Here is a 12,413-nt window from a genome sequence, read left to right on the forward strand (position 1 = left end):
TGTTGACCGTTCAGTCAACAGGGTTTAAAGAGAGCTAGTTAAGTCGAGCCTGAGAATATTTTGTCACACAGCAGGGGTACAACGTACAAGCAGGTTTTAATGTAATCACCAGAGCCTGGCAGAGCTGGCGACGTCAGCAAGATCGTTTTTGTCTCGTTTGCAAATTGAGCATTCGGGGCCCTACTGTTCTCCTGGTCGCAAGCTCCAACTTGACGCACCCCATTTGAGGGGTGATCCTGTAATCGGTTATTTGCTTCAGTTGTGACATAACACAGAAGGGCATCTCAGAACAGCAAGGTCAAATTCTGCAAGTGAGCAGCGAGGACCGATTTCATGCTTCAGCACGTCTTAAATTATGCATCTAACTTTAAAATCCAGCCAAAGACTAGATGAGTCTCCATAATATCTCCTCTTTAAAGACCTCAGAGTTGCACATGCAGGTGTAATGCACATTGTCAAAAGATTAGCAGAGCTTCACTGGAATGCTTAGTAAGAAATTCAACCAAGCTTGCAGTTTTTTTTTTTACTGCTTTAATGCCATCTTCAATATATTATTTTGATATAAAAACAGTTTCCTTCTGTCTTTTCCATTCCACTGCCTTTTAAAAAATCCTCCTCTGCCTTTCTTCTGAGTGGCTTGATGTCTCTTCTTATCATAGTAAATGCATTTCTTCCTGCCACACTTACTATTCACCGCAGTGAGAAACACAGTAAGCCTCACAGAAAGCCTCGGTTGTGTTCAAACCTTTTCTCCGATGTTTTTTAATAAAAACCTACTCATCCTGCTCTGCTCTGATACGCAACTCTGACCTCACAGGGTGGTATCAGTCACCACACTGCGCTCTGACCTCATAGGCATGCACAGCATTTTAATAGCACTGAACTTGTTTGTATCATCTGCATAATGGCAAAAACAAGTGGAATACCAAAACTAGAGTCTTTGTTGGCTGTTTGTACTTTTTCACAGTCGACCAGTTTGAAGGATTTATGAGTTTCAATTTAATTGGAGGGAATTAGTGGACATTTAGCTTCTAATATCCATCAAATTAATCTCTAACTCTGTGTTTCTCTTCCCCCCTCCTCTCTCTCCTGCAGGAAATCCAGAATGGCTTCCGGGATTAACCTCTGCTCTCGGTAGAGCTACCCAGAAGTTCACGTCCGTTTGCACAGCATCTCACAGCCTGGGAAATTCCATAATGTAAATGTATCCTGCCCTTTTTTCTTTTCATAAAACCTTCAGCTGCGGGCCATGAACCTTAGAGGATCTACCTGGACCGCTATTTCCTTCGTTTGGATTTAGACTCCTCTTTTGCTGGGACTACTCCACGGGCCTGCAGCGGTGGCTAGTTGTGGCGGCTGCGGCGGCGGTGGTGGGAGGACCTTACCACCTTGGAACACGGGGATAACTTTACAAAAGCACGCGCCACCATGAGGATATCCAGCACCTCCTGTCTCTGTCCCTTTCTGGTCTGCCTCTGTTTCATCCAGAGGTGCTGCGGGGCGAGCCACCACCTCCCCGCCAAAGTGCTCTCCAAGAACCAGACCAAACTGGCCAACGGGGAGACGGAGGTGCACCACAGGCCCAAGCGGGGCTGGATCTGGAACCAGTTCTTTGTTTTAGAAGAACACTTGGGACCAGAAGAACAGTATGTGGGAAAGGTAGGATTTTTCTTTTTATTGAACTGTCTGCAACTATAAAAATAAAAATAAATCTTTTCATCCCAGGTGACTGTTTTTTGAACAGCTTACTTGGCATTTTCCGCTCCCCTCTTGTTTATTGAGAAATGGGTTACAGAAGGACCAAGCTGTTCAAATTAAAACTGCCACCTCGGCATTGTACACGCGCTTTTTTTTATCTTCTGATGTGGAAATTCTGCGCTCATTTGTGAAGGTGTGTGGGTGTTTTGTCATTACCATGTCAGAACGAATTCATTTCATGAAAATGTCTGAAAAAAATGTTTTATTCCCTGTAATTAGGGAGTGGCTCTCAGCATGTCTGCCACTCTGGGGAAGCCAGCCATGATGATTGGAAGAATTTTGAAAGTGAGAAAATAGCCCTCTCTGCATTAAGCTATCTTCAAACTGAAATACAAGATTTTCTCTACTCTGTGGGAATTGAACCAAGATGTGATCTCTGGGTGGGAAATGAACCACCACAGTTAGAAATTGGACAGTTCTGCTGGGGGGACATTGTAATCCAGGTCCCCTCATAGCTAGAACATTTTATGAATGGGATTTCAGGATGACCGATGTTCCTCACAGAGGAAAATATAGAGGTGGGTATTCTTTCTGCTTGTGCACATAGGGTTCGGAGTAGCCCGGTTGTTGGTGGTGACTTTTCTGTTAGCTCCACAATAAGCCACAGGGAGCTGGTTAAGTCCTCTGCTTGCAGATTGCCTGCCCTTATCTCCTGAAATGTTAAAATGTGTTTCTCCGCTGCAGTGATCATTATTCTAGGCACTCAGGCACAGACTAATCCCCTCTACTGCACTCCGAGAGAAAGAGAATGAGAAAGGCAGAACGCTGCTCCGACTGCACATATGTCTGTATTTCAACAACGGTGCCATTTGAATGTGAAACGAAAGAAAAGAGGGATGACAAGCTTTGAGAAAAGGGTGGAAGGGGGGAAAAAAAACAAACAACAACAGTAAATATCACTTTCCAATACTGTTTATTGAAAAAAATAAAAAATGGGGCTTTTAATCACAAATGTCCTTGTGAAGCAGGGAAGAAAGGTTATTTATTGGTGAAACATGTTTTTGCTAATATTATTTGACGCATGAATGAACCATAAAATCCCACAGCGCCAACAAAAACAATCCCTCAGCATGCACGAGGCATTGTGTTCCTGGTGTTAGACAATACCAAAGATATTTGCAGAATATTCAAAGCGTCACTTTGTCGATGCACTAACTGCACCGAGACATGGTTACTAACTCACACATTAGACTGGTCCGCTGCTTTGAAGCTCATGATTATTTGGTTTGCTGGCTTGTTGGCTCATAGTGAGAGTGCTATTCCTACCTTAAGGGTGTTGTTGTTCTGTGTGTGTGTGTGTGTGTGTGTGTGTGTGTGTGTGTGTGTGTGTGTGTGTGTGTGTGTGTGTGTGTGTGTGTGTCGGTGTTAATATGTGTGCCGGGTGCTGCTGATGGAAGCAAAACAAACATAAACAGCTAATCCTGGATGATAATAAAGCACTGAGTAGACACATAAACATTATTAAGGAATCAATTTGACATGCATGTTTAAAGAGATGAGGTCTCCAGATGGTTAGCACAAAAAAAAACATTTAATTATGTGGGTTGGGACTTGTGTGCAGTGTCCTAATGTGGCCAGGAGACAGAGTGACCCTTAATTAGAAGAAGACAGGAGAGGAGGAGGAGGCGGAGGAGGAGGGGGAGGAGGATTAATGCATTCTGCACATACAGCGCTGTATTGTGTTTTTTTTCCCCTCCTTCCTTTGCTTGATTAAAAACTTGGACATTAGCGAGCAGCAAATGAGCAGTTCCACTCCTGGGAATTGCAAACACAGTCTTTGTCAATTATTGCTTTAATCAAAAAACGTGACGTTTTGAAATAAACTTTTCATGATAAAATGAGAGAAATGGAATTCTTATTAGCGTGTAGTCAACATAAAACGCAGACGTGTTCTCAGAAACCTGCAAGGTCAAACATCACATGAGCATACAAGCATGTTAGACTCGACCTTGGCAGTTGGTAATGTTGTGTGTGCTTTTTTTCCCACTCTCACATAAAGGACAGCATGGAGTGACTTCTGTGAATAAGTGAAGCAGCCAGTCTGTCAAGAAACGTCTTTAATCCCCTTGAGGTATCCCATAATCCCCAATGACACCTTTCTGGGGAGGCTGACGCATTTGGGGGAAATGACAGCTTTGTGCATGAGTGAGGCGCAAATGCTTGGTGGGGGACAGCGCTTGTCCAGATACGAGACAGGAGACAACCCATTCTCCCGATGGGAGGTGTGAATGTCTCCACGTCCATCAGCTCAGCGTGGCGCCTTGGAAGTAGTCAGGCAGGTTACGGACTGGATGGTAATTTTTTTTGAAGACGTTGCAAATCCCCAGACCCTGACTGAATATGACTTGCAGTGAACGGTCTGCTGCAACTTGGTTGGAGGACGCGGTGCAGCTGTGGGATGAAAAGCATTGGCCAGGTATCCTTGAATTGAGCCACGCCCGCCTGCTGCTAAAATATACAGGAAATAATGTGTGATTTGACAAAGACCCCGCCCATTTTATCCTGTGCTCATTTGCAGGGCAGAGTAGCAACCTCTAAGAAAGGTGCCTAAATGTTTTATTCATACATCTACAAATGGATTGTGCTCTGACAGAATAAGGTAACTGTCTTGTTGTATGTACAGTAATAGCTCAAAAAAAAAGAAGAGAAAAAAAAGAAAATATTGCCTTTCACGTATTATTAGCAATGCAGGAAACAAGTGCATGCAGATTGGAATGTTTTTTTTCAGTATTAAACCAGTGAGGTGTTACATGAAATGACAAGGAACATTTCACAGCCGATGTCACATTATTTGTCTGCGTAGTTGGAAAGAGAAACATCTTGAGAATGGCAGAAATAATATTTATCAACCACTGATCCATTTTTCTGACACTGAGGCATGAACATATGAGTGTGGAGGTTTGTCTAGTCGGGCTACAACTAAAGGTTTCTATGCTTCCACAATAGCAACAGCTGCGTACGGAGACATTGTGTTTTTTGTCCAGACATCGTTTGTCAGTTCGTCCTAACCCTCACATGAACGCGATATATCTTCAGAACACGTTAATGGAATTCTTAAAACATTGGCACAAACAATCCACTTGAACTCAAGGATGAACTGATTAAAATGTGTGGGTCAAAGGTCAAGGTAGTTGTTGCCTCACAAAACATTGGTTATGGCCATTACTTAAGAATTGATATGCCATTTATGACAATTTCAGGATAAAATGATGACATTATGGAAAGAACGTAATGTAAACCGCTTTGTGGTGGAGACATAAAACATTTTGAAATGATCAAACACTCTTTAAAAAAACATGAAATACACGATTGGAAAAAGTGCTCAATGCGATGTCTTCAGATTGCTTTCTTTATTGCTACTATATTTTGTAGTTTTTGTTTTAATGGAACTCAAATGCAGCAAAGAACTGAACGGAAATGTCACCACGGGCAAAACAGTACAGCTCATATATCAGTAGTTTAGCTTTGTGTGGAGGGTTACTTTGCCAATAGTCCGAGGAAGAAAGAGAGGCATAAAAGGAAAACACTGACAGGGCTACCTCAAGTCTGTATCAATCTCAGTCAATTTAGTCCTTAAAGGGAATTAAATACTTTTGTGCTATGACATGTTTCTAGGAAATACATATACCTAACACACAAAACCAAGTGACCGATACTATATTTCTATATAAGTAAGATAAATCACAGAAAAGAAATAAGGAAGTCATTTAAACCACATTTGTTGTGTTACCGGGGGAAATAATAGTAATAAGTATTTTCTTATCCATAATCATATTTAATAACCATTTGGAACAAGTTTGACATCCTGATTTCATCCTTCAAACACATAATGTAGATCCTTCTGTCTGCTTCTCTCTGGAATAGCTTTCTTTTTTTTTTTCAAAAATAGATTAATATGTATACAGGGAGAGTAGTTAGTGACAGTGTGGGCTCCATGGTAGCCCTGACAGTTGAGGAAGTAGCAGCGGGAGGCGGGGCTTAGCAAGGGGTCAATTGTACACTCAGTGCATGCAACCACATGTACAACCAGTATGAGTTCATTGATTTTTCTCATCCGTGTTCAAGGTAATTTGGATGAACAGTCTTTGTATAGGAAGGCTCATCGTTAACTGGTCATGGATTGGAATGTATCTGCAGTGTCCTTGATACAGTCACACTTTGACCAAATAAAAGATGGTAAAACAAATTAACATAGTGAACTACAGTTCAGCTTCCATGGAGTGACCAACTGCAGAAAATAACACTTGGAGCGTATGCCTGCTGTCTGCGCAGGCATGCTTAATATATCCTAAGTGCATTTCCCTGTCCTCTGGCTGAGACGTTCAAACGTATTAGCACCATTTAGGCACTTGAGACTAAAGCCATTTGCCCTCACCCCCTGCCAGAACACGAGGCAGAAACTTCATGTTTTTAAGAGCTGATCTGCTGACGGTTTCATTTCTGTTTCGTCCAAATATCAAATTTTTAGTAGCGGTTAGTGGCAGAGCCACTAAATGAGTGTCAGAGTTGCTTCCGGGACTCGAATAATCTCATTACTGTACATCAAGAAGTCAACCATCCTGCTGGGAAGACAACGATTCATTCTGTTTCTCCCGCAGATGTCAAAATAGAGGACAACTATCGGGGCGGATCTCCGTGATGTGCATCGGAGCCACGTCTCCAGCACACCCCCTCATCACTGTCTCTTGATGTATGGTCATTAGGCGGCCTCTCCATCATCAGGGTTTACCGTGACTGTTGCAAATCAATCGAAGAGAAGGGGGGCGCTCGGAGGAGTTGATTGGGAGGGACCATGGTCAAAATGTGGTGATAATCAGACAATCAAGCACGCCCACATAGAAAGTGATTAAGTCCTCTTGAGTTGAATATAAGAGCCGAGATTTAATCAAAAATGACCCCCCCCCCACACCACACCACCCCTTCACTAATTGCAAATATGAAGCCAAGGCACGGATCATCAGCTAGGGCCGCAGTCTGCTCATTTCTCCTTCTCTTTACCCCCTCCCCTGCTCCCTTCCCTTCACCCTGCACATTGTTGATGACATAAATGCTCAGCAACCTGACTCCCACCTTCCACTTGCATTCTGCACCAGCATGGCTTTCAACATCAAAGAGATGCAGTTTTAATGAATCTCTCCAAACCCAACCAGAAGCAAAAGTTACCACTGTTTGTCCAGTGCCAGTCTGATAACTGGACTTGTGAAATCACTACGAAGAGCACGCAGATCAACAAAGACTTTGATCTCGCTGTAGGGTTGCTCAGCAAGACCGTTATTAATCGTGAGTTTGGCTCCCAACAATTAAATGAACGTGATCGGCTGCAATATAAATGAGTGCTCAGCTCATCCAAAAACTTTGCGGCGTATGACATCAAGAGCTTCCTAACAAACAGCCAGCCACCAGGGGGCGACTAAGATGTTTTGCAGTTCAGAATAGGCTAATAACAGGCGAAACGAAACGAGAATGCATTGAATTCAGAAGAAGAAGAATTTAATTTTAAGTTTTAAGTTTGTTTAAATGTAAGTGCAATATAAAGATAAAACAAACCTAAAATCAATGAATAACTGGTCAAAATATTCGTGATCTCAATATTGATATTCATAAATCAGCATGCAATCGATCAGCTGAATGTTCACCTTTCTCATGACGTTTCACCGGAGTTCACTGATCAGTGCGTGTGAGAGATTTCCATTCATTGTACATTGCATGTACTTGATAAATCTGCCATTTGTATGCATATACGTCTTTGTTGAACTCGCTGGAAATTATTTATGAATCAGCATGGGATCGATCAGCTGTAATGCAGCTACCGTGGTTGTATTTTGACATATTTTGCATGCATTTCACCTGGTAAAGAATTTGATCCTGGATTTCATATAAGTGTCACATCAAGAGATTTATGTTGTTCTCATTCCTATATGCCGACAGAGAGACATTCTTCTCGTTTTCCTTCTTGTTCTCCGCCTACAGTTCATAATGACTGCCCATAACAGCAGCAAAGCAATGTCCTTTTGTACGAGCAGATAGCAAACAAGGCTGGCTTGGCACATACATTATGTGGATCTGTACACTGAATAAGACCAAGCCATTACCAGTGGCATTCACCAATAATGTAATCCAACAAGGCACATACATTATCAGGATTTGCACAAAGGAAAAAGACAAAAGCTGGTACAGAAGGGAACATAAGTGGAGGAACAAAATAGACACGGGTCAGGCTGTGCAGGAATGTGTAATGTATCAGGATGGCTCTCCTATCTATCCTCCGCCGGTGCTATGTAATTGTGAACATTGTGTTACATGTCATGTACTCCTTTTCATTAAAAAAGTTGATACATTCCATGCTTCATTGACCCTACGTGAGAAGATTAAGTTTTTTGTGTTTGAATTGCAGCCACTTCTAAGTGTATTTAGCCAGACAGCTATTTATTTTTTTGCAGCAGAAATATTGGCAGGAATAGAATAATTGGCATGGCGGCTACTCTAGATCTAAACCAAGACCGAATGTTGTCATTGTGCATGATGTTCTATTGGCCCAGAAATGGAACATTTGAATCCTCTTTTATCTGCTCTGGGTTACATGTTTTCTTGTGGTTGTGCATCATTATAGCAGTTTTGTGCAAATCTACTCATAAATGTTTGTTAGTTATTGTGTTGTTAGTTTGTAATATATACTGTAGTTGGTTGCAAGGTAGCTTTTTTGTTGTACTACATAGCTGCTGGGTAACAGGGCTTCTACTTTTCACAAAACTTCAGGTTCAGATCGTATAAAAAATCGGAGCAGAAGAAAAAGAAAAGAGCAGCATTTATAACTTTTAAAAAGGCCATGATCACATATTTTTGCAGCCAGTACCGGTTGCAGTAACAAACCAATGTGATTCCAGTATTAGACCCAGCACTACAATCTATCTATCATTATTTCATCAACATTGTCGCATAGATTTCAGTGAAGATTTTGTAATATTTTCAACTAATTATGTATTATAATAATATATGTAAATTTGGTCGTTAATTTATAGATAGGTCTGTGTCGTTATGAAGTCAATAAAAACTGTTTTAATACAGTATATCACAGTAATGTTCATATCTGGAATAATTTTTCTATCATTTTTATGAGATGAAAGATGATTTGATAATTTATCAATCCATAGCCAAGTTAATTACCTCCAATTCTGATAATTGCGTTGGTCATACAGGTGCAAGTTACAGCTTCTATTTTTATTCATCAGTGCAATTTCTTACACCGTGCTCTATTAACTCATAATTCCTGACTTTTCATTTTTCATTAATTCCGCCTAAATTAGTGATGGAATAACTATAATCATTGGTTATGGCTCTAGTTTGATTACATGTGTATGTTATTCATATAATTATATTATACACTGCATGAGTAAAAATAGATACTATTTGATGTGAGGAGAAATGCTGTTAGCGTGGCAGAAATCCGCCGCTTTAAGGAGTGCGTTCTTCCTCTTTATCCCCTAAATTGACTTAGACACCTGACGGATCCAAAAGTACGCTGTTTGACTGCGAGCACCAATTAACTTGTAAACACAAACAATTTAAGGCTCCTCTCCTCAATGAGTATGCTGAGCCCAAACAGTGGAAACATGCAACTTGTTGACAAAAGAAAGTGAAGATCCACTTCCTCTCGGGTCTCCTGTGGGCATATGATGAAATTATGACTGAGGTTGCCACTTGAGATTGGAGTGTTTTTTTTTTCGCCAGCGTCTTTCAGAGCCCCAGACTCTGCTGATCTCTTTAAACTCCTCCGAAATGCATTGCCTGCTGCCAGCCGCCAGCCACATGCCAGTCGTCTATTCCACTAGTCTTTAATAAAGTCGCCCGTAGAGACAGAGAGATAAACGCAATCCCTTGTTTTGATGACCTGCGGAGGAAAAGGATTCCTCTGCAGTACCGTAAGTCTTCGTGGTAAAACGACAACACAACAAGACGGCAGAGGTCTGACTTTCACCTTCCTCATGACGTCTCTCATCAGACTTCACTGATCCGTTTGTAGGAGAGATTTCCATTTATTTCAAGTCATTATACATTGCATGAACTGGACCTTACTGCCATTTCCTACTCTCTCTTCCAGATTGCAACGCACACATCTGATGCCTGTTGAGCTCATATCATCCTCGCATCGCGGTGTGACAAAATTGACACTAATTACATCAAGAGGAGTTGTCGTGAAATTTTCTGTGTGATCAAAATGAAGGAAGCATGAATAAAATATTCCAGCGCTGTAGTCGAAATGCAGTAGCAGGACCATCTGCAGAGACATGGAGCCCTGCTTTTTTTTTTTTTTTTTTTCTTATATCATGTGACAGAGATTTGCCCAAAGCCCAGTTTTGTAGAAAAAGCGTTGACTAAGAATCGGAGTATGTAAAATACAAACTGAACTAAACAGCAGTGAGGGAGGTCTCTGTCCAGAGAAATTTGGAGGCTCAAACTCTTACAGATGGATAATAATAATGAGAAAGTTGTGAAGTATCGGTGTAAAATCTATTGATATTGGTTGTTTTCCTTTAGGCTGAAGTTAACTGCATTTAATTGAATTTACTTCACTTTTCCAATACAAATGAACAGTGAATGATTTTACATGATTTATAAACATTTTACTGATCCTTTTTAACAAAAGAATACATACATCCTTTATACTCCAAATATTATTACAAGGGTGTATGTTTAATTTATGTAATTTATTAATACATTTGTGTTTCGCTGTCCATTAAAACAAGGATTTGATAGAGAAAGAAACCTCTTTTTTTTTTTCTTTATAGATGATATCTGTAAAATATTGAAGAAATAAAAATGAATTCAAACAGTGTGTAGGGCACATCTGTCATTAGTACACACTGGACCATGATGGGGTTTTATTGACAATGAGGGAGATTTTAAAAGCAATGAAGACCACCTAACACACCGAGAACACCTGAAAATACTCACATTGAAGCGTGAATCCTTATTGATCGTTGGGGATTTGAATGTTGAGCATCCTCATATTGTTTTTACTCCCAGCTGGCCTGACGCTGACGCACTTTTAGCTTCCCATGTTTGTGTAATGGCCCGCAACCTGTTGACACTTTTATCACCTACAGCTTTTTTAAAGGCAGAAGTCGCCGTATGCATCATTGGTTCGCACTTCTCCGAGCATGATTCATTTGCTCCTGCAATGGAAGTCAATGGCTAAATTAGCAGTCTGACTGCAGGCGACATTACATTTATGAGCTGGAGTTGTAGAGTGCTGCTGGACAGAAGTGGATACATCCTTGTAGTAGTTATAGTAGTGGTTCCGTCTGGTTCTCTGCATTCAAATGATATAATTTATATGTAGGAATTGATTATCAAACAAGAGCCAGCACTGGAATCTACTGTTTCAACATGTCTTTCTCTACATAAAAAATCAGAGTGCAGAAAAGGGCCAAACAGTGTCTACAAAGTAATTGTTCCCCTCCACACCGCCATTAATGAGTTAACGTTTTCTGATTTCTTGCTTTGGAGGTTGTGTTTGATATTAGTACAACCTAGCAACTGATTAACTACCTGATTCAACAAGATCTTTGACTCCTTATCTAATTACAGGCCTGATGTTTACCATGAGAAGTACAGGCGGCCCTCATCAAGAGTCAGGCCTGCAATCAACAGTGGCTTTCTAATTAGTCATTTATTCGCTCGTCCAGGTTTTGATTAGATGTGGCCTCAGGATCTCCGCCGTTCATCTTGTTAAATAACTTGTGTCTGTTTATGGTTGTGCTTTTTCACATGCATTTGTACCTCTGTGGTTGTACTCATTGTTAAAGGAGTCACATAGTGCTCATTTTCATGCACATACGTATTTTGATTTCCTACTATAAACTTTATTTGCTTTTTCGTTCAAAAAATAAATATATGGTGGCCCCTCCAGACTATATGTGCACAAGCACTAACAAATTGAGTTTACCATGATATACCCCCTTTAAAAGCTGTCATCTGGAGATTTGTGACCACAAGTGGGGCTATAAAGCAGGTCCTCATATCAAAAGATTAACCAGCATATGAGGTCACTCATGCATACACAATGCTGCCGTATGCAGAGAGTGGTGGCAGTTGGTGAAAGCAATGCACTTTAAAAGGATGCTATGCGCCAATAAAAGAGGAGTAGAAGAAGAGGAATGCCAGTTTATGTACACTGTTCCAAAAGATCCAAATAGAAGTCCAATGAACCTGCATGTTTCAAAAGAAGGGGAGCCAAATCTGATTGGTTTGTTGAATCAAATGTTTTCTGATCTGGAGACAGTAAAAACAGAATGAATGGAAATAAACCAAGGTTGGATTAAACTGGGCTTTAGGGTCAAAAAGGCAACAGAAGCTTATTCATTGAGTTTTCCACTGAACATGTATCCTAATGCACTTTACATGTTTACAGGCCATCCAGTCATGTTGTATCTCCCAGCAGAGATATCCAATGGACAGCCAGTATAGGTATTAGCAGTGCTGGGAGAGTAACAAACAGACAATCAATCTATTGAATCCGTCAATAATGGGTGCAAAGCTGAATGCCCTTAATAAAATTGAACAGCGTGAGGATTGATTGTTTCTAAATCTGGGTCACTGCCAAAGTAGACGGTCTTTTCTCAGCTCTAGTCTGTACTCCAAAACAATTTAGCTGT

The 12,413-nt window shown here is 40.8% G+C and overlaps 1 protein-coding gene across 2 annotated transcripts in view; it reads left to right on the top strand.

Annotated features, from left to right (window-relative positions):
• The first annotated feature begins 1,428 nt into the window (after positions 1-1,428).
• The window catches only part of LOC129110527 (cadherin-18), a 63,336-nt gene continuing 52,351 nt past the window's right edge, over positions 1,429-12,413 (top strand). Inside the window, exon 1 of one of the 2 annotated variants that reach the window (XM_054622611.1) lies at positions 1,429-1,659. In XM_054622611.1, coding sequence (XP_054478586.1) covers positions 1,429-1,659 — 231 coding nt within the window. The remainder of the gene's footprint in view (positions 1,660-12,413) is intronic. The other variant, XM_054622612.1, reaches the window with a different exon arrangement.

Source organism: Anoplopoma fimbria, chromosome 21, assembly GCF_027596085.1.
Source record: "Anoplopoma fimbria isolate UVic2021 breed Golden Eagle Sablefish chromosome 21, Afim_UVic_2022, whole genome shotgun sequence".
In the NCBI taxonomy this organism is placed as follows: Eukaryota; Metazoa; Chordata; class Actinopteri; order Perciformes; family Anoplopomatidae; genus Anoplopoma; species Anoplopoma fimbria.